At 37.0% G+C, this 26,335-nt stretch overlaps 2 protein-coding genes across 8 annotated transcripts in view; both read right to left on the reverse strand.

Annotated features, from left to right (window-relative positions):
- The window catches only part of LOC103999726 (chaperone protein dnaJ 72), a 32,310-nt gene extending 15,754 nt beyond the window's left edge, over positions 1–16,556 (reverse strand). For all 4 annotated transcript variants that reach the window (XM_065179344.1, XM_065179343.1, XM_009421557.3 and 1 more), the window contains exon 1: positions 15,950–16,556. In XM_065179344.1, coding sequence (XP_065035416.1) covers positions 15,950–16,362 — 413 coding nt within the window. In that variant the 5' untranslated portion in view covers positions 16,363–16,556. The remainder of the gene's footprint in view (positions 1–15,949) is intronic.
- Positions 16,557–17,614: 1,058 nt separating this feature from the next.
- On the reverse strand, positions 17,615–24,558 carry LOC103999728 (SUN domain-containing protein 1). 4 transcript variants are annotated; one of them, XM_009421558.3, is made up of 3 exons: positions 24,289–24,558; positions 22,739–23,872; positions 17,615–18,194 (listed from the first exon to the last, which is right to left on the reverse strand). In XM_009421558.3, the coding sequence occupies exons 2-3, from the start codon at positions 23,810–23,812 to the stop codon at positions 17,889–17,891; spliced, it is 1,380 nt and encodes a 459-aa protein (XP_009419833.2). In that variant the 5' UTR covers positions 23,813–23,872; positions 24,289–24,558; the 3' UTR covers positions 17,615–17,888. The 4 variants fall into 4 exon arrangements, with proteins under 4 accessions (XP_009419833.2, XP_009419835.2, XP_009419836.2 ...); XM_009421560.3 differs by having other exon boundaries at positions 22,739–23,866; positions 24,285–24,558; XM_009421561.3 differs by having other exon boundaries at positions 24,285–24,558.
- Positions 24,559–26,335: the final 1,777 nt, after the last annotated feature.

Raw genomic sequence — 26,335 nt, forward strand, 5'->3', positions numbered from 1 at the left:
GTTAACAGTATACTGAGTCGAATATGAGAAGAGTGTGAGAAGAGAAGAGATCGATGCTGCTAACTGAGACGGAGGCTACTAACTAAGAGCAGCGGCAATAGTGAGCAACGACAGTGGCAGCAGCGAGTAGCGACAGTGGCAGCGGAGAGCAGCAACAGCAGAGAGTAGCGACAGCAACAGCAGCAACGGAGAGGCAAAGCGGAGAGCAACGATAGCGGGGGGTAGCGGCAGCGAAGAGAGGCCACGACAACAGAAAGAAAATATCAACAGCAAGAGTCGGGTTAGGGTTGGGGAAGACGCGAGGGTCAGTGGAGAGAGGCTAATATCAGTGCTTTAGTTGGTTCGATTGAACCAACTAATGTAAATGCGACCAAACCAGACCTAACATGCTGGTTCGATTGCCTGATTTAACCCGAGCGCTTGCCCAAAGCGCCTGACGCCTAGGCTTGGGCAAGCGCCCATGCGGCGCCTCTTTGAAGCACGTCACCTGGATAATAAACGAGGCACTCGGGCCTCGCCTCGCCTAAGCAAGCGCCCGAGCGCCTTTTGAAATCACTGGAATAGTATTTTTTAAATCACTATTGATGAATGCATAAATTGACTCACTACACTCATTGCAAATGTCAAGTCTGGGCGAGCCTGAGATAGGTAAATCAACTTACCTACCAATCTCTAATATTTGATTGAATCCATGGCCCTTTGAGAACGACATCCCAATTTATAATTGAGATCTATAGGAGTATCCATAGGTTTATAACCAAGCATCCATGTTTCTTTTAGAAGGTCTAAGGTGTATTACCCTTTGTGAAATAAATATCTGATCTTGTTGTTTCCATGCCCAAGAAATATCTTAGCTAGCTAAGATCTTTAATTTCAAACTCTTTGGCTAGGATATGCTTCAATTTATCCAATTCTGAGATATCATTGCCTATTAGGATAATATCAACCACATAAACTATAAGAATAGTAATATCTCCCTTATCTAAGTGTTTATAGAACATTATATAGCTCGAGTGACTTTGAGTGTAACCATGGTCATGAACTGACCTAGTGAACCTCTCAAACTATGCAAGTGGTGATTGTTTGAGACTATAAAGAGATCTTCTCAACTAGCATACCTTATTCAAGCCATACAATAGAACCATCTGCCTTATATTTAACAGTAAACACCCATTTGCATCCCACTAGATTCTTCCCTTCTGGGAAATGCACCACACTCAAAGTATCATTCTTTTGAAGAGCTCTCATCTCCTCCATAAGTGTCACTCTCCATTTTGGAATTAATAGAGTATCCTGTATTTTTTTTGAAAATTTTAAACTAGAAAAGTGAGTTGTAAAAGCCTTAAAGGCTGAAGACAATCTATAATAGGACATATATTTAAATATAGGATACATTGTACAAGATCTAATTCCTTTTCTAATGGCAATGAAACATCAAGATCTAAGGAAGGAATAGAGTTACTTGTGTCTATGTCTAGATCTGCTATTAGTTCAGACCAAGGATTACAATTTCGAATAATACAGCTCATACCGGGCAGTACGTACTGGTCCGTCAGCAAACCGGTACACGAACCGCCCGCTATCGAGTGGTATTATATATATAATATATATATATTATAATATATATTATATAAATATGCGACGTCGCCTCTTTCTCCCCAGTGGGAAAAGGCAACGTTGCATCACGTCGCCTTGGCAACGTCGCCAAAAAAGGTGACGTGACATCGCCTCAGCAACGTTGCCGAAAAAGGCGAAGGGGCGTCGCCTTTTTCAGCAATGTTACCGAAAAATTCTTTTTTATTTATATATATAAATATATATAAGATTTTTTTACTCTTATATATAGCGTCGCCTTTTTCAGCAATGTTACCGAAAAATTCTTTTTTATTTATATATATAAATATATATAAGATTTTTTTACTCTTATATATAGCGTCGCCTTTTTCAGCAATGTTACCGAAAAATTCTTTTTTATTTATATATATAAATATATATAAGATTTTTTTACTCTTATATATATATATATATATATATATATATATATATATATATATATATATATATATATATATATATATATATATATATATATATCGAATGGTATACCGTTCGGTATACAGTACCGTACTGTACCAAGTGAATGTCGAAACTCCGATACGATACGATATTTCAATCCTTGGTTCAAACTCTTGATAGTACTCAGGAGGGTGAACATCAACCTTTTTTAGATTTTGCTATCTTGAATACACACGAAGCTCAAGTGCAATCATAGTAATATCACCCCCAAAACTAGATTGTCCAATAGCGTACTATGGCATTGGAGATTTGGGTTGTGGTGTTCAAGATTTGGATTCAGGGGTATCAATAGGACTAGTTAGCTGTTGGCTAGATAGATTTGGTAAAGTGAAAGTAAGAGATGAATATGCCAAGGAAATAGGGATTGGTAGAGACAATTCCCAAAAACAATATTCTTTGGTAGAATTCTCTCCCTGAAGATGAATTTTTTGAAAATATGTTTGGTTTTCAAAGAATGTGACATCCGTAGTGACAAATATTTTTTTCGATATAGAATCATAACATTTATGACCCTTTTGAGTCGGGGAGTAGCTAATGAACACACACTTTAATTCACGAGATTCAAGTTTACTTCGATGATGGTTATAAATATAGACAAAAGCAATGCACCCAAATACCTTTGGTGGAAGAAAGTTAAATAGTTTCACATGTGAATAAATAAAGGATAAATGATAAAGAGGTCACATGTGGATAAATGAAGGATAAACGATCAAGAGGTGTTTGAAAATTAAATATTCTAGTATCCATTCAATTAATCAAATATGAAGCAGTAAAAATGATATCTCCCCAAAGAGATTTAGAAACATAATGGTAAATAAAAGAAAGCATGCTACTTCAAGTAGGTGTCTATTTTTTCATTCTGCAATACAATTTTGTTGGGGGATGTCATCAACACATGAAGACGAGTGGTTTATTCCATGCTTTAACAAGTAGGAACCGAGACTGGTATTAAAGTATTCTCTACCATTGTTAGTTCTCAAAGCTTATATTTTTGCTTGGAATTGATTTTGGATCATGGTATGAAAGTTCTTGAAAGTTTTTTCAGCATCTGATTTTTCTTTTAAGAGATAAACACAACATATTCTTGTATGCTCAGTGATTTAAAAAGTGTTAGGCACTAAAATCCAAAAACGCCCGAGACGCTAGACGCTCGTCAGAGCGAAACGAGACGCTAAAATATAAAAATATATAATATAATTAATAAGTATAATTATTTAAATAAAAATATACTATTAATTAAGAAAATCGGGTACAAAATCATAATGTCACATTAATAAAAGTCTTAAAAATTAAAATAATAAAATTTTACATCAAATCCATTGAGTTGCTCTGTACACTTGCCATTTATTCTGAAACCTAACAATAATTTTAAATAAATAAAAATTAATAGTATTAAAATCAAAATAATATATTTTTAATATAATAAATAAAAATACTATTATTAGTATACAGTTAACAGTATACCATTAATATACTGTTAACAGTATAGTGAGAAGAGTGTAAGAAAACCGAGGCTGCTGAGGCAACGATAGCGGTAGCAGGCGACAGTCGTAACTGGAGCGGGAGCGACGAGCGGCGGCGACAGCAGTGAGCGACAGCGGGAGCAGCGACAACAGCGGCAAGCGACGATAGCAGTGGAGAGCAGTGATTGTGACAGCGGCGAGCAGCGATTGTGGCAGCAACGAGTAGCAACAGTAGCGACGAGCAGTGATAGTAGAGAAGAATCTCGGTAGCAAAATCACGAGTGTTAGGGTTGGGGAAGTCGGGGAAATCGCGAGAGGGAGCCTGATATCGGTGATTTAGTTGGTTCGATTGAACCAACTAAAGCATCGGAGACCAACCAGACCTAAAAATCTAGTTCGATTGCCTGGTTTAACACAGGCGCTCGCCCGAAGCGCCCGGTGCTTGGGCTCGGGCGAGCGCCCAGGCGGCGCCTCTTTGAAGCGCACCGCTTGGAAATGAAGCGAGACGCTCGAGCCTCGCCTCGCCTCACCCGAGCGCCTATTGTAATCACTGTGTATGGTCATCAATAAATGTTGTAAACCACTTGGTTTCAAACAAATTTGTCACTTTAGAAGGAACCCAAAAGTCACTATGTATAAGACTAAATGGTTTGGATTCTTTGTAAGGCCGAGAAGGAAAAATAGTGCGATAGTGTTTAGCAAATTGACAAAGTTTACATTAAAATAAAGAACTATTATTGTTTTTGAACAATGAAGGTAATAACTTTTGCAAATATAGAAAGCTTGGGTAGCCTAGTCTATAATGTCATAACATTATTTCACTACTAGTAGGAGTGTTACTATTTATTGTCAACTGATCTTGTCCATTCCAAGTAGTGTCCTCTTCAAGACAATAAAGTCTTTCACTCTCTTTAGCACCACCAATCATCTTCCCCAAATATAGGTCCTGAAATTCATAGTGAGAAGGAAAGAATTTAGCAGCACAATGAAAATCCTTTGTAAGTTACAAGATAAGTTGGGAACATGAAGCACAAAATCTAATACAAAGGAATAAATAATTGCAATTGTGCCTTTTCCTGGTATAGAAAAAATTGATCCATCAACACCTTTTATTTTAAAGTTTCCAAGACAAGGTGTGTAGGAGGAAAACAAGTGTGAAAGGTTAGCAATATAGTCTATTGCACCTGAATCTATGATCCAAGGAGCTTTAGGACCAAAAGAAGCAAAGCTGTGAAACAATTACCTTTCTTGGACAAAGAGCAAGATGCTGAAGAAAAAGGATTAGGATTTTGGGATTGGTTCATAAAATTAAATAGTTGGTCAATTTGTTTCTTACTGAATAGAGGCGTTTTGGCTCCTTTAGAGGTGGCGACAGATTAATTGTCCACTTAAATCCTTGGCTATTAGCCATGTCTGGAACTCGATTGTTCTTCCAGTTTGCTAGTTTTCTTGTATCTTCCAATAAGTTTCTCTTGTGTCTTGGTTTATTGAAAAATCACACCATAATTTGCCTTTATCATATCCCTTCCTTTGATTACGTTGCACAACATTAGCAGAAGAATTAATTTCAGCTGTCATGAAAAGTGTAGAATTTTCTGCAACCATAGATGGAGTGGAAGATCCCATCATGACTTGTCTTCTGCTTTCCTCCCTCTTAACTTTGGAGAATATAGTTTAGAGAAATGGCAATGGATCCTTCCCCAATATGCATCCACAAATTTTATCTAGTTCTTTGTTTAAACCTACAAAAATTTGAAAGGCTTGATCTCTCTCAAGCATTTTTATGTATCGAGCACTATCAACAGCACATGACCACACAAAATCATAAAAAATATCAAGCTTTTGCCATAGTGTCTTCAAGGTATTAAAGTATTTTGTAATACTAGTATTGCCCAGTGATTGCAAAAGGCGCTTGGGCGAGGCAAGGCGAGGCCCGAGTGCCTCGCTAATGTCCCAAGCGGCGCGCTTCAAACAGGCGCCGCCTGGGCGCTCGCCCGAGCCCAGGCGATGGGCGCTTCGGGCGAGCGCCTGGGTAAACCAAGGCGACCGAACCAAAATTTTAGGTCTGGTTCGGTCCTGGTTCGGTTGTTAGTTGGTTCGATCGAACCAACTAAACTGATATAACCCCAACTCTAACCCTAACCCTAACCCAACACTAACCTACTGCCGCTGCCGCTCTCGATCCCGATCCCGATCGCGATCTCGTCGCTCGCTGCCACTGCTCGCCGCTGTCGCTGCTCGCGCCTCCCGCGAGCCTTCCCGCTGCTCGTGCCTCCCGCGAGCCCTCTCGCTGCTCGTGCCTCCTGCGAGCCCTCCCGCAAGCCCTCCCGCTGCTCGCGCCTCCCGCGAACCCTCTCGCTGCTTGCGTCTCCTGTGAGCCCTCCCGCGAGCCTTCCCGCTGCTCGCGCCTCCCTCGAGCCCTCCCGCTGCTCACGCCTCCCGCGAGCCCTCCCGCTGCTCGTGCCTCCCGCGAGCCCTCTCGCCTCCTGCGAGCCCTCCCGTGAGCCTTCCCGCTGCTCGCGCTTCCCTCGAGGCCTCCCGCTGCTCGTGCCTTCCGCTCCCTTTCCCTTTCCCGTTGTCGCCGCTCGCTGCCGCCGCCGCTCGCCGATGCTTCCTCGTTTCTCCATCAGGCTCAGTATACTCTTAATATTAAGTTTATTTGAATTTTGAAATGATTAATTTTCTGTTAATAGATTAATAATATATTATTTTGATTTTAATGTTGTTAATTTTTATTTATTTGAAATTATTGTTAGGTTTGAACATAAATGGCAAGTGTAGAGAGCAACTAAATAGAGTCTCCAATGGTAACAAAAAAAGATCCTGCATGGAAGTATAATTATTTGAAGGATCCGAAAGATCCTAATGCAGTGACTTGCATATTCTGCGATAAAACTACCAGAGGTGGTATTTTTCGTGCAAAACAACATCTAGTAGAAAATTTCAAGAATGCAACAGCTTGCAAAAAATCTCCACCTGAGGTAAAAGAAGAGTTGCTGAATTATATGAATGAAAAGAAGACACAAAAGAATGAATCTTATGGGAATTTACCAGAAGACAATGTTGAACATCTCAGGGATGAAGAAGAAGATTATTCTGCGAGTATTAACCCAAGTGAAAAAAGAATATACGACAAAAAGGGAAAAGAAGTTATGAGTACTAAGAAAGGTAGAAAAGGACCGATGGATCTATATATGCTTCAAGGATCCCAGAAACAACAAGAGCAAGCAGGAGGCTCAAAATTGAGACAAACAAATATAAGTGATGCTTGTGATAAAGAAATAAGAGGAAGAACAATTCATCATATTGCTCGCTTCTTCTATCAGGCTGGTCTTCCCCTTAGTACAACTCGTTTAGATAGTTTTAAGGATATAATTGAAGCTATTGGAAGATATGGTGCAGGATTAAAACCTCCAAGTTATTATGAGATGCGAGTTCCATTGCTGCAAAAAGAGTTGAATTATACAAATGGCTGCAAAAAGAGTTGAATTATACAAATGACTTACTAAAGGGTCATAAAGAATCATGGGCAACACATGGTTGCTCTATTATGTCAGATGGTTAGACTGACAGGAGGCGCAGGAGTATAATTAATTTTATGATTAATTGTTCTTTAGGGACTATGTTTGTGAAGTTAATAAATGCTTCATCTTTTGTAAAATCTGGAGACAAAATATATAATTTACTTGACAACTTCGTGGAAGAAATTGGAGAAAAAAATATCGTTCAAATCATAACCGACAATGAAAGCAACTATGTTTTAGCTGGTAATATTCATCTTTTAATTTTGTTAATTATTTTATCTTTAATTAAGTGTGTTAAACTCTTAAGTCTTATCATTTTTGTTATCCTTTGTCTCAGGTAAATTGCTTGAATCAAAAAGACAACACTTGTATTGAACTCCATGTGCAACACATTGTATTGATTTAATGTTGGAAGATATTGGAAAGACCTTAGAAATCAAGAAAACCTTAGAAAGGGCAATTTTTGTTGTTGGATTTCTTTATAATCATATTGGGGCTTTGAATATGATGAGAGAATTTACATGGAATAAAGAATTAGTGAGACATGGTGTTACCCGATTTGCTACTTCATTCTTGACATTACAGAGCGTGCATCGTCAAAAACATACTCTGAGAAATATGTTTACCTCTGAGAAATGGGTGACAAGCAAATGGGCAAAAGAAGCAAAAGGCAAGAGGACTACTGGTATCATCTTAATGACATCCTTTTGGAATCATGTAGTTTATATATTAAAGGTAATGGGCCCTCTTGTTCGAGTCATTCGATTGGTGGATAATGAAAATAAGCCTGCAATGAGATATATTTATGAGGCTATGGATAGAGCAAAGGAGACGATTAAAAGATCTTTTAATGAAAATGAAGAAAAATATGAGAAAATTTTTACAATCATTGACGAAAGATAGAATTGTCAACTTCATCGTCCCTTACATGCAGCAGGATATTATTTGAACCCTGAATTCTTTTATAAGATTAAATCTGTTGGATTTAATGCAGAAGTTTTGGGTGAGTTATATCAGTGTGTTGCAAGATTAGTTCCTAGCATTGAGGTTCAAGATAAGATTATTCATGAATTATCTTTATATAAAAATGCTGAAGGTCTTTTTGGAATTCCAATTGTCGTTCGATCCAGGACATCTACCTCTCCAGATATTAATAATTTGATATAATTAATTTCATATATATTATGTTACTATGTTATTGCTAATAATAACATAAATTTTACAGCTGAATGGTGGAGTCTATTTGGAAATTCCATCCCGAACTTACAGAAATTTGCTATCAAAGTACTTAGTTTGACATGTAGTGCTTCGGGTTGTGAGCGAAACTGGAGTGTCTTTGAGCATGTAAATATTACTAAATATTTTTATTTTAATTAATTTATTTATTTAGATATATGTATTAATATATTTTTAAATTATATGACATGACAGATTCACTCGAAGAGAAGAAATCGGTTAAAACATCAACGATTGCACGATCTTGTTTACATAAAGTATAATCAAGCTTTGAAGACTCATCATGATTTGAAAAATAGATTTGATTCAATCTCATTGCAAGATATTGATGATTCAAATGAGTGGTTAGTAGGAGAAATGGGTGCTAATTTGCAAGATGCTGAAGACGAGCTTGTATTTGAAGATGATAGATTGACGTGGGGAGATGTGGTAAGAGCTTCAGGTGCTGGAGAATTACAAACATATACAAGACAAATGTCAAAGAGAAAAATGAGTGCAAAAGCATCAAGCTCGGCTCCTACTATTGTTGAAGACATAGAGAATGAAACATATCTTGATGAAGAGGAAGAAATCGAAGAACAAGAGGAAAAAGACGAATTCAATGAAGATGATTTGTGTGAAAATGACGATAATATTGATTATGATGAATAACTTTGATGTAAAATTTTAATGTTTTGAATTTTGAAACTTTTTGTTAATGTGACATTGTGATTTTGTATCTTAGATTTTCTTAATTTAATAGCATATTTTTATTTAAAATTTTAAATAATTATATTTATTAATTATATTATATATTTTTATATTTTAGCGCCTCGTTTCACTCGGGCGAGCGCCTAGCGCATCGGGCGTTTTTGGACCTTGGCGCCTAGCGCTTTTTAAATCACAGGTATTGCCTCTTTTAAGCTCTTTGATCTTATTTGTAATCTCAAATACTTAGGCTAAATCCTTAATCTTTGAATATGTCTTAGCCACAGCATCCCATAACTCCTTTGCTATTGGTAAAAACATATATGTTTGGCCAATTTCTGGTTTTAGAGTTTATCAACCATGATATAATCATGGAATTTTCTGAGTCCCATACTTCGAACTTGGGATCATTCTCTGCAGGTGCCATTGTTGATCCGATCAAATAGTCAATCTTTCCTCTTCCTCAAATATATAACTTCACAAATAGTCAATCTTTCCTCTTCCTCAAATATATAACTTCACGAACTAAGATCAACAAAGAAGGTTCTATCCGTTGAGTTTATACATTGTAATCAGCAAAAATGTATTGTCACCTAAGTTATTTGTTAGAGATGGAAGCATTGGTTTCATCTTCTCTCCTCAAGACGTGGTAGCGTAGGTTCACAAGCAAACAAGAAGGAAGAAATAGTTAGGGCCAATGATTTAAAAAGTGTCAGGCGCCAAGGTCTAAAAATGCTCAAGGCATTAGACGCTCGCCTGAACGAAGCAAGATGCTCTGAAATATAAAAAAATATATAATATAATTGATAAATATGATTATATAAATAAAAATATAACATTAAATTAAAAAGATCTAAAGTACCAAGTCACATTATCCATCTTGTAATAACAAAAATGTCAAAAGACTCAAAATAATAAAATTTTGCATCAAATTCATTCATCATCATAATCAACATCATCATTCTCAAACATATCATTATTCTTCTCTTCCTCTTGTTCTTCTTTATCAAAATATGTTTCATCCTCTTCAACAATAATAGGATATGAGCTTAAGACTTTTGCACTCATTTTTTCCTTTGTCATCTGTCTTGCATATGTTTGTAATTCTCTAACACTTGAGGCTCTTATCGCATCTTCCCATGTTAAGCTATCATCTTCAAATACAAGCTCGTCTTCGGCATCTTACAAGTTCGCTCCCATTTCTCTCACCCACCACTCATTTGAATCATCAACATCCTATAATGAGATTGGATCAATGCTATTTCGCAAATCATGATGAGTTTTTAATACTTGATTATACTTTATATAAACAAGATCATATAATCGTTGATGCTCCAATCGATTTCTTTTTTTTTAGTGAATTTGTCATGTCATATAATTTGAAAATATATTAATACATCTATATAAAAAAAATAGATTAATTGAAATAAAAATATTTGTGATCCTTATATGTTCAAAGACACTTTAGTGTGGCTCACAACCCGTAGCACTACATGTCAAACTAAGAATTTTGGTAGCTAATTGCTGCAAGATCCAAGTGGAATTTTCAAATAGATTCCATCATTCAACTGCAAAATTTATTTTATTATTAGCAATAACATAATAACATACTATTGATGAAATTAATTATATCAATTTATTAATATCTAGGGATGTAGTTGTCCGAGATCGAATTGTCATTGGAATTTCAAAAAGACCATCGACATTCTTATATAAAGATAACTCATATGATCCTATCTTGCACCTCATGGCTTGGAATCAATCTTGCAATGCACTAATATAACCCATTTAGAACTTATACACTAAACCCAATGGAGATGATCTTATAAAAGAATTCTGGATTCAAATAATATCCTGCTGCATGTAATGGACAATGAAATTGACAATTCCAACTTTCGTCAATAATTGCAAATATTTTCTTATACTTTTCTTCATTTACATTAAAAGACTTTTGAATTATCTCATTTACTCTATTTGTAGCCTCATAAATATATTTCATTGTAGGCTTATTTTCATTATCCGTCAACTGAAAGACTCGAACAAGAGGGTCCATTACCTTTAATATATAAACTACAAGATTCCAAAGGACGGCATTAAGATGATATCACTGGCCTTCTTGCCTTTCGCTTCTTTTGCTCATTTGCTTGTCACCTATTTCTCCGAGGTAAATATATTTCTCAGGTTATGTTTTTGGCGAGACACACTTTGTAATGTCAAGAAGGAAGTAACAAATCAGATGACACCATATCTCACCAATTCCTTATTATCTATGAATTTTCTCATTATAATCAAAGCCCCAATATGATTATAGAAAAATCTAACAATAAAGATTGTCTTTTCTAAAGTATTTTTTATTTTAATAATTTTTCTAATATTCTTCAATATTAAATCAATATAATGTGCCGCACATAGAGTTCAATATAAGTATTAAAGTAATTTATCTAAAACAAAGAATAACAAAATTGATAGGACTTCGAAGTCATATAATTCTTCCATTCAAATTGGAGACAAAGTAATTAAAAGATTAAAAAATTTAAAAGATAAATCTTACCGGCTAACATATAGTTGCTTGAATTATCGGTTATAACTTGGATGATATTTTGTTTATCAATTTCTTCCACAAACTTATCAAGCAAATCATATATCTTTTCTCCAAATTTCACAAAAGATGATGTATCTATTGACTTCACAAACATGGTTCCTAAATAATAAATCATAAAATTAACTATACTCCTATGTCTCCTGTAAGTCCAAGCATCTAACATAATAGAACAACCATACTTTACCCATGATTTTTTGTGGCCCTTTAATAAGTCATTTGTATAATCCAAATTTTTTTTCCAATAATGGAACTTGTATCTCATAATAACTTGGAGGTTTTAATCTTGCATCATATCTTCCAGTAACTTTAATCATCTCCTTAAAACTATCTAAACGAGTTGTACTAAAGGGAAGGCCAAGCTAATAGAAGAAGCAAGCAATGTGTCAAATTATCATGACCCGGGCTTGATGGGCTAACTAGCCTATCAACTTCGTTTGGTTTAAACCACTAACCAAAATGCTTAAGCTGAAGTTGATAGTAGTACACTCATCAGACCCTTATAAGTCATTCTTAATCTTGCCCACTTTCGATGTGGGACTAATCAGGGGTGTTACACAAATTGCTCCTGCTTGCCCTTATATTTGTGTCTTAATTTTGCTCATGCTTGCCCTTATTGCTTCTGTGATCCTTGATACATATAAGTCTATCGGTCCCTTTTTATCTTTCTTAACAATTATAGCTTTTTTTTTCTTTTTTATCACATACTCTTTTCCTACTTGGATTGACACTTTCAGAATAATCTTCTTCTTCATCATCTCTGATATGTTCAACACTATCATCTAGTAAAATCCCATAAAATTTATTCTTTTATATTTTTTTATTTATATAAGCCAACAGCTCTTCTTTTACATCAAGTGGACACTTCTTATAAGCTGATGCATTCTTGAAATATTCTACTATATGTTGCTTGTCACAAAAAATACCACCTCTAGTGTCTTATCACAAAAGATGCAAGTAACTACATTAAGATCTTTAAGATCCTTTAGATAATTATATTTCTAGGCAAGATCCTTTCTTGAATTTTTTGAAGAATTTATTGAATTGCTTTATACACTTGTCATATATCCTGAAACCCTAATAATAATTGTAAATAAACAAAGATTAGCAATGAAAGATTACTTTGTACAGTAGTTAATAATCTACTGTTAATAGTAAATTATTTACTGTTAACAGTAGTTAGAGGGGGAGAAAAAAACTGTCAACAGTAACAAAGGGGGATAAAATTGTCACCGATAGTGAAAAGTGAGAAGGAGAAGGCAGTGGAGAGAAGCTACGGATGGCCACAACAACGATAGAGGATTAGTTTAAGATAGCCGCGATAGCACTGCGAACGACAGCAACATCAGTGGTAACGATGGTAGTTGCAGACAGCAACAGCAGCGGAAGCTCCAAAGAGCATCTGTCGATGGCGGAGGAATCAACGGTCCTCTTCCTCGACAGTGAAAGGAACTGCACATAGAGCAACGGCAGAAGGAAGCTACGGGCTCCTACCTGGCCGTCGGACCCGTTCGTCAATGACAAAGGAAGGTTCGGTCCACTACAGGCAAAAGCAGTGCTAGGGTTAGCTCGAGGTCGTGCGAGCATGCAAGGGTGGCTTTGAGGGTAAGAAATTGGTTAGTTGGATCAATCAAACTAACTAACCACTATTGAACTGAACTACATTTAAAAGTCTAGTTCGATTGCTTTAATTGAACCAGGTGCTCGCTCGAGGTGCTCAGTGCTTGGGTTCGGGCCAGCGCCCAGGTAGCGCCTTATTGAAGTGCACTGCCTGGTCCACCCATGAGGCGCTCGGTCCTCGCCTCGCCTCGCCCGAGCACCTAGGTGAGCGCCTGGGCACCTATTTAAATTACTGGTCAGGGCCAGGTTCGCTTTATCGGTACGTACCAGTGTATCGACCAGCTGTTGGTATAAGACATATCGAGTTATACCGAGTGTACCAACACATTGTACATGAAGGCATACTAATATACCACCCATATCAGTCCCTTGTCAGACCGGTACATATCATCTGTACCAAGCGGTACACCGCAATAGGGTAAACCTTAGTTGGGGCTAATCCAAAGAGTGGCAAAATAAAGGAAGAGAGTTTCAACAATTAAGGTCGAAAGAAAGAAGAAAAATGATTCCTATAAGAACTATGCATTGATAACATGAACACAAAAGAATATAATTTTTCTCATTCATTTAATTTTTCTGTATATAAAGGAAGACATATATAGGTTGATTACAAGCTGTACAACTAAGAAAATTAATTATGTACAATATTTCATTCTAATTCATTTCCTATAATATGACTAATGTGATACTGATTGAGTGGCCCAAAATAGGGGATAGATTCCCTTAATTATCGGATTATGAAATCCCTTAATTATGGGATTCAGATTCCTTTAATCATGTGACTTTCTATACTTTAACTATGTTAAACAATGCATAATAAAAATATCTGAAGGTACTATGTTACCATAAAAAAAAGCACTAAACTATTCAATGTCATCTAAACTCATAACTAACATCACCTATGGGCTGTTTTATCTACTAGAAGATATAGAAGAGAAAGACTGGCCTCACCAATGGAAATTCAAAATCTGAGATTCTAACTACAAAATTGTGAGCATTTGCAAGCAATAATCCGGCATAACTGTCTCTTTGACATGCAACATGTTATTTTCAAATTTAACCAGGAATTTTGGAGAACTAGAGCTGTGTCAAATACACTTAAGAATCCAGTTTTTCAATCAAGAAGTGACTCTTTGTACTTAGTAAGTAAACAGGAGCATCTGATAAAAGAAATGACTAAATCATATTTTTCAAGTTTAAAGCACCAGAAAAAGATACAAAGTATCCATTTAATGTCATTGTCCTTTCTAATACTCTTTTACTGTGAATAAGTCTTTACTCTCCAACATCAAGTAAAAATGATATGGCATGTAACAACTGTCCTCTGCAAGCAATAGTCTTTCTATGTGCTTGAAAGAAAGCACAGTGAACAGAAATTAAAAATATCATGCAGCCACACATTATTTGATTTCCCATATCAAAACTGACCAAACAAGTAACCAACATCCAGGTATATTCAGTATCACATTATTTGATTGTAGCAACATTTCTTAATAAAAAATATATTCAGTATCACATACAAAAGAAAAAAAACTGTACCAACCAGGCCTTGATTAATTTAACCAACATCCACGTGCTCTTTATCAGATCTATTCAGATAACAATCCTTACCTCACCTTACCTCATAATAATTTGGTGTTTTGTACCCATTCACTGCATTAGATTTTAGGCTGGTCTACCTTGATATTGATGAATTAGAAAATGCATTTTTGCAAAATTTCCAAACATAAATTTAGACAATAACCTTTGCTTGATTGGTATAGAGATCCAGGAAGTTTGGATGAATATCTCAACAATTTTATGTATGTTACATCCATAGAGATTGCAATCATTCCAAGCTTTGGCTGGAATATGTCAAGAATTTTATGTATGTTGCTGACTACATATTATGTGATCAGAGTGTAGACTTTCATCTTTGGAAGGGTATATGAACTAGATTTCAATAATAATTTCCAAAAGAATTGTAAAAATAATGAACCCAATACACAGGACTCCACCAATTTAGGAATCTGATGTGCAAAGTCTTACCTCGACAAATAAAGAGGTTTCCATGACTCGAACTCTGGTCATCTAAATTGCAAAGGAGTATCATTTTTTTTTAACCAATGCTTGTTGTCATAATTTCCAAAAGAATAGATGGTTTTTCGAGAAAAGGTGTTGGGTGCAGAACCACACCAGAGGTCTAAATGGTCAATGGGGACATGGCATTACTCAAGAAATTAGGGTTCTAGCTTATACTACAATTAGTGGGAAATGATGCTACCATGGTATTACTCAAGTAATTAGGGTTTCTAACTCGTACTGCACCATCTACAGTGATAAGCTCTTAGAGAGGCCCAGATCTATGTGATAAGCTGTGTAAACACTAGCTAGCCATGGTATCCCAACAGCACCAGAAAAAGAAAAAAAAAGGAAAAACATTATATCGAGTAATAAAACTGTTTGTTTTTTAATTTCTAAAAAACAGTTGTTTTCCTAAGAATTGCTCCTCTGTTTTGGCCACGTCTTTTCCTCTCTCACTCAACAAATTTCAGTGGAATGAATGGGCAACGAAGAAACTTGTGACTCAAAATAAGAATCCTGGTAATTTTATGCCAAGTATTTAAACCAGTCTGGTTCGTCTGATTTTGATCCAGAACACACTGTTTAACAGCAAATTCAAGTGATGTCAATTGCTCTGATCCCATGAAAAATTTAGTTAAGTTCGTCTTAAGAAAGATTCATAAAACTTCAGAAATAATCACCTCGCAAAAGCCATATTCACGAGAAAAGAGCGCCTCGTCAGGATCCGAAAAACCGACTCTAAATCCAACCCGAACACGCCATCTCTCGCCGGTGGTCTGCGGTAACTATATTGGCGGCCCTCATGGTACTGTGAAGAGTACGAATAAGAAGAAGAAGAAGAAGCTCCTCTGCTCCAGCGATCGGAGTATCCGCCCCGCCACACCCGATCGTAGTCCGCGCGCTTGCGGTCATCGATCAAGACCTCGTAGGCCTCGGAAGCCTGCTTGAACATGAGGGACGCTCCCTCCCTAACCTCCTTGGACGACTGGGAGTGCTTGTCAGGGTGGAACTTGAGGGCGGATCGACGGAACGCCTCCTTGATCTCCCCTTTGGTGGCGTTCCTTCCCAACCCTAGCGTCTTGTAATGATCCATATGCGGAGGAAAGAAGTGGCTATCGGCGGCACGCGATCGGCGGAGAGAGAGCTTGAGATCAAACCCATGTAAACGGCAGGAGAAAATTGGGATCAATCGGAGGACGTGAGATGCATAGGACGCGTGGTTTCGCTCTTCGCCGTGAGTTCTGGTTGTAGGAACTCACACTTCAGCGGACCTTTTTCTTAATCATAAATAGTAAAGATTAATATCTTAACTATTCCTCTATATATATATATATATATATATATATATTAAAAAATTTAAATTTATAATTAATCTTTGATCATATAGAATTTAATATTAATTAAAACTATAAATATCATAAACTCAATATCATTATAAAAATAACTTTTATATATATATATATATATATATATATATATATATATATATATATATATATAACGATTTCTCTAGAAATTATCCACATTTTATGTATTTCTCAAACAGTACTCTTCTTTTAGTTTTTTCCAAACAGTATTCCTAATTTAAAAAAATACTCAAACTCCCCAAAATAATTTTTTCACCTGTTATAGTATTTTAATATGTTATAACAAAAATACTGTAAAACCTAAAGTATTATAAAATCTAATTAAAAACAAACCAAATGAAATCAAAATACACTGAAGAGCATTTGATTGATATATCATAACTCAAATAAGTATTTGTAATAGTTTAAGAACAACATCACCTAAATAGAAATAAAAATAATGATTTGTTGGCCCCCACAATTAAATCTATTTAAAAATAATATAAATAATCAAGATGAACTCCTAACCTTAATTGAACCAATTACAAACCTACAAATATAATATCATAATGATCTACAAGCAAATGACAACAAAAAGACATAATATGATGTCACTTATAACATTTTTTGATAATATTTATAGTCTTTTTAATACCTTAATAAAAATATTATAAATGCTATTAAAATATTATAATAATTTAAAATTAATAAAATGATGAGTGAAAATAATGATAAAAATGTTTTTTGGATTTTTTAATTAAAGATATAATCTGAAAAAAAACAAAACATGAGATACTGGTTGAGAAATACTCAAAATATAAATATTTTGTAAGAAAATCATGTGTGTGTGTGTGAAGATTTATGATATCAATCCATCAACAAAAGCTGCCTGCTAACACGTATTAGAGATCATGTAATTTTGCTGTTAATGCGCAGGTAATATCAGTTTCCTTCTCAAAAAAATATACCAACTAGAGATCGAACAATAGGACACAAGACTTTGATGCAAAATTAAATATCGACCTAACAAGTACTGATGTTACAGTTTGTGCAATAGAATAATTACAAAAGCGGAAAACATCAAGAGAAGTTCCCCTCTTGCATATTCCACAAAAGCGATGTCAGCATCTCAGGGTGACTGCTGCTGCTTGGAAGAACATAAACGAGGGCAAATATTTAGAAAATCTACAGTCCTTGATGTTGGGCTAAATAAACTAGGGGTACAACAGGCGGCAAGGGAAGGAAGAAGGAACATAGGAGAGTGCACACTCTCTCAGCCCTGCAGACCCATGGCTGCTGGTGAGCTAGGCTCATGCCCATGCACCCTGAAACGGTAGATGCACGTCAGAGCCGAGCTCCCATGGTTGGAGGTGAAGTCAAGACGAACCGTGTTGATGATGACACCAGCATCCCCTACCTCGACATCAAAGGTTTGAGCATTGCTCTTCTCGAGGTCATAGGAAAACTCAGTTAACATGACAATCTTCTTGATGTTGCTAGATGGGTCTTCATCAGGTGACTCAAACCACGCGGACACCCGGCAATCTTTGGGGGCACTCGACCTGTCGTAAGCCACACTCTGCATGTGACAAATTCAGATAGACGGTATCAGGATAACTTTGTGGTGTAAAATCAGTATTCCTTATTCAGAGATGCACTCCAAAAGATATATAGAGAAAACGAAAAGCTAAGAAGATGATAAAGTTCACTGGACAAAAATAATATCACCAGGTGTTGCATCTTCTGGAAACATTTTTTTTTCTGGGAACAATTAGTAGTAAGCTTATGTCATTGGCTCTCTATAATATTATTTGCAAGCTTATATTTCAGCTCAAGTACAATTAGTAGTAAGAGTTCACAACATTTTACCCAAAAGTTGATTAAAAGACCTAGCAGACTAACATTATACCAAGCTGCAACTTCTTTCATCAAAATACAAGGACAATAATCTACCCACTCTATCTTGCAGCTTATATATCCCTACAATTATGCCCTATAGCTATAGAAGAAGGTCAAACTGATTCTAAGCTAATAATCCCTAGAACTCTGGTTCCATTACTGACCATCTACCCCTCTCCATGACCTTTGTTTCCATTCTCCATGTTTGCTTCATTTCTCAGGCCCCCCCTCCAAAATTCCTCATCCACTCAGCATAACTGCTATTGTAGTCAAGTTTCAGAATAACTAAAACAACTAAACATACACTCTGAGAAAAAGCTTAAAAAGCAATACAAACTTTCAGATTCTTCCTCAACTGAGTCAATTGACTAAAAGAGAGCATATTTTGACTCAATTTTCTAGATTTGATCTTCAAGCTGTTTTAACTAAATGAGGGGTCTCATTTCGAGTGCATAGTGTCTGATAAGGTCCTGAAGCTCTTAGAAGAAAGTATGTCCATATATATGTTGAGGAATTGTTTTGTTTAGTGGTCAATGAAAAGTTCTAAGGATTCATAAGTATCAAAACCTACAACAATTCAGCGTTTTAGGTGGTTTCAGTCAATTCAACCTTCATTACCATCGTCTACCTTTGTAGAGGTGTACAAAGTTCCGAGTCCCTACAAATTCCCACCCATTTTTTTAGAACAAGTTGGAATCTGTCAACAATATAACTGTTAAGCTTATGTGAAATGCTTTACTATCAGAGTTTTTCCTGGAAAGCTAGTTGAAAAACTGAATGTGCTCACTTCTAAGAAGAGAAACTATACTCTTTTGCTCCAAGAAGGGTTCAGTATCAAGGAAATCCCCTCTTCCCTTGTCCATACATATTCAGTAGAAGTTTCACAATAATAATACGAAGTGGCATCATCCCACAATCTCCTCTTCTTGACAGAATATTTCTAATTTTCTGCTTTGCTGATGATGTGATGCTTTTCACTAAAGCTAATATAAATGTCAATTTATTATGTTTAAAGTTTCTGTTGCTCATGGTATACATGAGTGCTAAAGTAACAGGTCCAAATTTTTAGTCACCACCCATATCAAACTTTGAGTCATACCACACACAAAAATAAAGAAGAAAAAATTGATTAGGTCAGTATGAGACAAGGAATATAGACAAGGGATAATTATAAGGTTATCATGAAGCAACTTTGTCTAATGCAATTTTAGAGAAGGAATATAGACAAGGGATCACACTTGACATGGTTCCTATGCATGTGAACTATATATGTTAATGTTTACTTATGATCAAGCAGTTCGAGACAAAGGTTTCAATTATGTCTACTTCAACTACAAAATCTAGAAGATGATTTACATCACAACCAAAACTTCAACATCTATAGTTATAGAGACAAATCTAAATGCAGCAAAAGCAAATTCATGCAAGATGAGATTTTACATTAAAGTTTGAGATTACTAGGACTGGATTGATTGAGGTTACATCATATGGATCACAAGGCCATAATTCTTTTAAGATCTTCAATTGACTCTCATCTTCTTCTACCTAATTTCAGAAGAGTCTAAGAAGTGTAGAAATTTTCTTTTGTCAAACTAAAATTCCTAGTCATGCCTCATTAGAAAAGTTTGTCAATTCCATGCTATGTGAAGTATTAGTTTATTACAAAGATTTAAAAAGCGTTAGGTGCCAAAAGACGCCAAGGTACCAAAACGCCCGAGCGCCTAGGCGCTCGCTTGAGTGAAGTGAGGAGCTCTAAAATATTAAAATATAAAAAAAAATTATTTTAATATTTAAAATATTATCTACTGTTAACAGCTGTAGAGAAGAGTAGAGTGTGAGGAGGAGACCGAGGTGAGAAGCTGAGTTATAGTGAGAACTGAGTCGCAAATGGGAGGCTACTGTTTGAGGGCAGCAACAGCGATAAGCAACGGAGAGCAGCGGAGAGCGGCAGCAGTAGCGGAGAGAGGCAGCGACAGTGGCAACGGAGAGCAGCGGCAACGACAGCGGAGAGTAGCGACAGCAACGGCAGTGGCAATGGAGAGAGGCAACGACAGCGACAAGGACAGTAGAGAGGAAATGTCGGCGGTAGAATCGCAAGGTTGGGGTTGGGGGAAGTTGCGAGGAGGAGGCTGCTATTGGTGCGTTAGTTGGTTCAATCGAACCAACTATGGCAAATACAACCGAACTAGACCTAAAAAGTTGGTTCGATTGCCTAGATTAAACCGGTCGCTCGCTCGAAGCACCCGGTGCCTGGGCTCGAGCGAGCGCCCAGGTGGCGCCTCTTTGAAGCGTGCCGCCTGGACATTAAACGAGGCACTCGGGCCTCGCCTCGCCCAAGCACCTAGGCGAACACCCGAGTGCCTTTTGAAATCACTGGTTTATTATAATATACATTTACATTCGTTTCATGGCTAGGGCTTTAAAAAGATTATAGTAATTTCTTTGTTATATGTAAATAGCATTCTAATGGAAAATGCAGAACAAAGGTGAGTAATTAGAGAACCCAGGGTCTGCCGTACCGAACTGTACCATCCGGTACGGGCGGTATGTACCGGTCCCACAGGTTGTTGGTACGCGGAACGCCTGTTACCGGTCCGAGTGTACTGTAGCAGTGCACTGTAGCACTGTAGCAGTACTCGATACACCTGGGTGTACCGCTCGGTATACCGTACCGTACCAGTACCGAGCCCAGATCGAAATACCTGTACGGTACGATATTGCGAACCTTGAGAGAACCCATTTTTTATTTTATTTAATTATTAGTGAACTTCAGTAACAATAAAGTATAACACTTGTGGTGGTACATATGTTTTCTCTCACCTTATTCTGTTCCATTTCCTCCTATATTACACTCTCCCTTATTTTTGTTCCAAATTGTCCTTTTAATGTATCTTTTCCTAGAAAATTCAGCAACCTCAAAGTCAACAGTGTACGTTTTTTAGCTGTTCCGTTTGACCCGAGTTTCTAGTTCCAACAGCAATAGTGAAGATAGTGCAACTGTCATTCACCACTCAATTAAAATTATATAATAAAATTGGATGCCAACTCAAGTTACTCTATGGAAACTTGTGCAGTATGCAATGTTTTTGTGGGTGCTTATTCATATTAAGATACTCAATATAATCAAGCACAAAGACGAAAAAAGAAAACAATATATGATATGACTAACTCACAAATATATACAATGAGATTTATATTATTTAAGTGGTCATAAAAGTGAAGTTAAAAGAATTATGAAAAAAGTGCATCACCATTACAACCAACCACAATCTAAAAGAATATAACAATATAGTAAGGCTAAAGGCAGTTGGTAGAGAATATAAAACAATATGCCATCACATTTCTATACTTATACAGACTACATAAGCAGCCACATAGACATCTACAGCCAAAGCAACTGCATACACCACATATGCAGTTATGCAGCATATTCAAGCTACATAGGCATTATGCCATGCAGTCATATAAACTGCATATGTTTATATGCAGTTGCAAAGGTGGCCACTTTGAAAAACTAAAATCTTAATTTCGATAAAACAAAAGGTAGATCTTGAATTTTAACAAAATGGAATTTCAGAAATTAACACTTCTGAGCAACTTGGAGCTGACACAGGAACTAAAGTTAGATGAATTTGGATATTGCAATTTTCGACATCTAAACTAAATTACTTTAAGGTACTGCAGATGTTTCACCTTCACAAAGAGCTAACAGGTTTCCAATGTACCACTTATTTGCTTTCCGTCTCAGTTTAGCCACCAACAGTTTACAAAATGAAAAAGAGGTAATAAGCAACATAAGATGGCTGCCTACTCTCATTGAATGATCTCATGTAGTGCCCAAGCCTCCAAGCAAACAGGTAAGAAGCATGAATTAAAACAGCATAATAAAAGTTCAATTGTTGTCATTGCAGTATGAAAACCAACATGACTGTAAATGAAGAAAGAGTTGAAGCAACTCGTATTGTGACACTGAGTCATCATTGCATGCAAGTGTTGTACCCTCTTACAGGCCCAAGAATTATTAGTTATAGGTAAATTGATATTACTTTGTTCCACCAAAATCCATCTTATAATGTTGATCTACATAGGGAGAGTGTAGATTAAACACACAGACAAAGATAGTTAGAGAAGCAAAGTATAAGGTCAAATGTTATGGCAATATAAAAAACAGCCTTAGCTTATGTGAAAGTAGAAATGAGCAGTAGGAAAAAGGAAAAACCTCACCTTAGCCACATGCTCCAGAGTGACAGCCTCAGGTATGATCCCTGTTCTTAGCCTAAGCTCAACAAATCCACTACTTCCTTGCAAAGGAAAGCACTGGCCAGGTTCTCCAAAGCTCGGCTCCAGCATCTTATGTGCATTAGCATGAACTCCATTATGACCTTTAGCAAACCAACTGTTACCTTTTCCAAAACCATATGGCTCTGAATGTCTAACCACCTTAGCCCCACCAGAAGCTAAAGCATAATCAACCCTTCCAAGACCATCAGCAGCATGCTTTTCTATCTCTTTCTGAACAATATCCCTAGCAAAAGCCCTAATTTGATCCAAATCCAGGTTTATATTGCTATCATCTAAACCGTTCAAAAGTTTTTCAAATTCTTCCCTTGAGAGGAGACCCTTGTCCTTCAATTCACCCAAAGACTTGTCCAAAGAATCAGTTTTAGCTTCCAACTTCTTCAACTCCTCCTCAAACAACGCTCCTTTTTCTTCAGCTTGCTTCAGCAATTCCCTAGTCACAATGCCAATCTCACTACCTAATTTCTTATCTACTACATCTAATTGGACCTGAAGCATCTTGGCAGTCTCCTTTATAGATGCCTCAACATCATAAATTCTGCTTTCATAATCCAATGAAGCAAATGGAGAGTTTGCATTGTCGCCTATGCTGTAACTCCATCTCCAAACAGTCTGCCCCAACCATAAAAGAGCTGCAAGAAGCAGGCAATTCTTGGTTAACACACTAAGGACAGTTTGCCATTTGGGTTTCTCAGGTTTTGGAACAGCTTTCTTCCGCCGTGGGGATCCAGTGGACGAAGCTATCAGCCGTTTCTTCAACTTTGAATAGTCTTTTGGTCTCTCAATCACGGATTCTCCCCTTATCGTGTGGCTTAAATCCTTCCCAATAGCGACCCCATTAGTTCCTCCAGCAGAAAGCCCATCAGCATTCAATGTCTTCTCCACGATCACCATCGTTCTCCTCCTCGCATCTGGTTTCCCCTTCGCATCCAAAGTCAGCGAAGCCCCGTTGCTGGTCACTGGTGTCGCCGCAACTGCTGCAGCGGTGGAACCAGACATGGCTCCGCTTCGGTGCTCGATGTGCTCGTTCAATAACCCCAAAGAAAGAACAGCCTAACGCTTAGACGCACAAAGCAGCGAGCAATCAGAACCGGAGAAGATCAAACAGAATATTTAAGCCCCCAAACACAAAAGAAAACAGCACTAAAAACATAATATCCAAGATATATAATAACTGCACTGAAGAAGGACGCCGATTCAAACCCTAATCTGCCATAAAGATCAAACAAAACAACAAAAGAAAGAAACAATAGGTCAACAAACCAAACAATTAGTACTCGAAACCAAATAAAAGGCACGCCTAAGAATCTAAGAGCAAACACCTAGCACAACGAAAGAGGAACGGAAAGCAATCAAGATGAAGACAGATCTCCAGGATCGAAGTCTGGAAAAGAGAGAGAAGAACACGAAGAGAGTCGTGGACAGATCGAACAACAATGGAACGAAGAGGGGAAGCGGGTAGAGAAGTCACCTACCGGGAGAAGCCTTGGCGATCCGCGGGCGTCGTCACGCGCCCAGGACTCGCAGATCGAGCGCGAAAACCAAAAGAGAGAGGAGGAGAGAAAGAGAGGCGGACGGGGTTCGGAGTATGGCTCGGAATCGCTTCGTCCCGTCCTCTACCTTTATCGAGAGAGGGATCCCGAACCGAGCTTTTATCTATGCAGTCGGTCGGACCTGGGGAACGAGTTTAAGAAGTGGGTGTGTTGCTGCTCCGGTCTCGTTGAAAGGAACAGGGAAAGGAAACGAACGGGAGACCGGGAGCGGCGCGTCCCAATAGCGAAATAAATAATGATTGGCCTATCCGTTGGCGAATTACCCGATCCGGTACCCGACTCCTGCTTTGAAACAAAAACAGTGGGTTCCACCGTGGATCTTTTGCGACTCCGTTAAAAGCATGGGAAGCATGCATGAATACTCGTTCTCGCATTAGTAATCGAATTTGTCACATTTTATATTTAATATTTATTTATTTTAAAAAATAAAAAATATTACATCAAATGACATACGGACTTAAAACTAAGATCGATCATTTATGTAATATTATATTAACCAACTTAAATATATATATTCAAAGATAATTTATTTTTTCATTCGCATGAATAACCGGTGGATATTTTTTTTATTTTCTCATTTCTATTGTTAAAGAAAAAAATTGCACTTTTCATGTGTCTTTATTTGCCTTTGGAAATATTTTTGGACACAAAAATGAAAGAAACAAAAGAACTTAAAATTCATCCTGAGAACGTCGACAGCATCTTGATGATGCTCATATTTCCAAATGAGGTCACATGTAGGATAAGAGAAGATATAAATATATCAATTTATGATTGCTTAGATGATCAAGACACTTGTCAATAAGTTATTGGTTGAAAGCACTAATGATTTATATATCTAGAAATCACACCTATTTATAGGTACTTTTCACTATCAATTTGGGTTGTTGAGACTTGCAAACCCTAAAAGTCAGTGATTTATGTTAGAATCATGAATCTGTACTAAAAGAATGGGTGAATGATTGCTTACATAAAAATTAAAAAACAATAGTAATGAAGAGCAAGGAAGTACACGTTAATTTTATAATAATTCAATCATCGTGACCCACGTCTACTCCTGATTCCTCCTCCGATAAGACTACCAACGTCTACTAACGGTCTTCCTTTAATATGTGAAGATCAACTATCCTCATGCAACTATTTTCTCATTTTCACAAGTTTAGGAGATAAACTTTATAACCCGCTCACCTCTCTCTTAAACTGAAATAAACACTTAGAGCTAAAGGAAGAGAATTCTCATAAGATTACAAAAATATTTTTCCTAATTTTTGTTCTCAGCTTATGTGTTCACTAAGCAGGGATAAGTGAGGTTTTTATAGGCCCCAAATGTATTCAAATTTGGAACAAAAACTATATCATCCCGAGTTTTCGGGGAACTGATGGTACCATTGCCAGTATTGGGCGGTATCACTATCTATCAGTCTAACACTAGTTGGTATCATCACTCGGTCTAACACTGACATTGGGCGGTACCACTGCCTAATACAATTTTGAAGACTATGTCTAGGTAGTACCAATGCTGGTTTGGACGGTACCACTACCCAGACAACTTAGGAGGTCGAGTCCTAAGCAGTGCCATCGCCAGCCCTAGCAGTGCCACCGCCTGGGCCTGCTGAGGGTTGTTGCATGGGCCTCACTTGGCCCAAAATAACCCAAACTCAGGCCTAATGGGTCCGTAATTGAGTTAGCATTATTTTTTCTCTTTGAAGTATAAAAGTTAGCAAGTTTTATTTTTCTTGAGATGAGTAAGCTAGCACTTTTCTCTTAGATGTACAAGATAATAAGTTTTTACTTTTTTGAAATATGCAACCAAGCAATTTTGCTTTCTTTGGCAACTTGCAAACTAATAATTTTCGCTTTCTTTTGCAAGCTAGCAAGTTTTCTTTCTTTGAAATATGTAAGCTAGTAATTTTTGCTCCCTTTTGCGATATGCAAGATAGCATGACTTTCTCCCCTTTTTTATTGCAAA

The sequence above is a fragment of the Musa acuminata genome, unplaced genomic scaffold (assembly GCF_036884655.1).
Source record: "Musa acuminata AAA Group cultivar baxijiao unplaced genomic scaffold, Cavendish_Baxijiao_AAA HiC_scaffold_1138, whole genome shotgun sequence".
NCBI classification, from domain to species: domain Eukaryota; kingdom Viridiplantae; phylum Streptophyta; class Magnoliopsida; order Zingiberales; family Musaceae; genus Musa; species Musa acuminata.

Coding starts and splice junctions, on each gene's coding strand:
- LOC103999728 (XM_009421558.3), bottom strand. CDS start 23,812: ATGTCTGGTTCCACCGCTGCAGCAGTTGCGGCGACACCAGTGACCAGC. Junction 18,195..22,738: donor CTCTGGAGCATGTGGCTAAG/GTGAGGTTTTTC, acceptor TGTCACATGCAG/AGTGTGGCTTACGACAGGTC.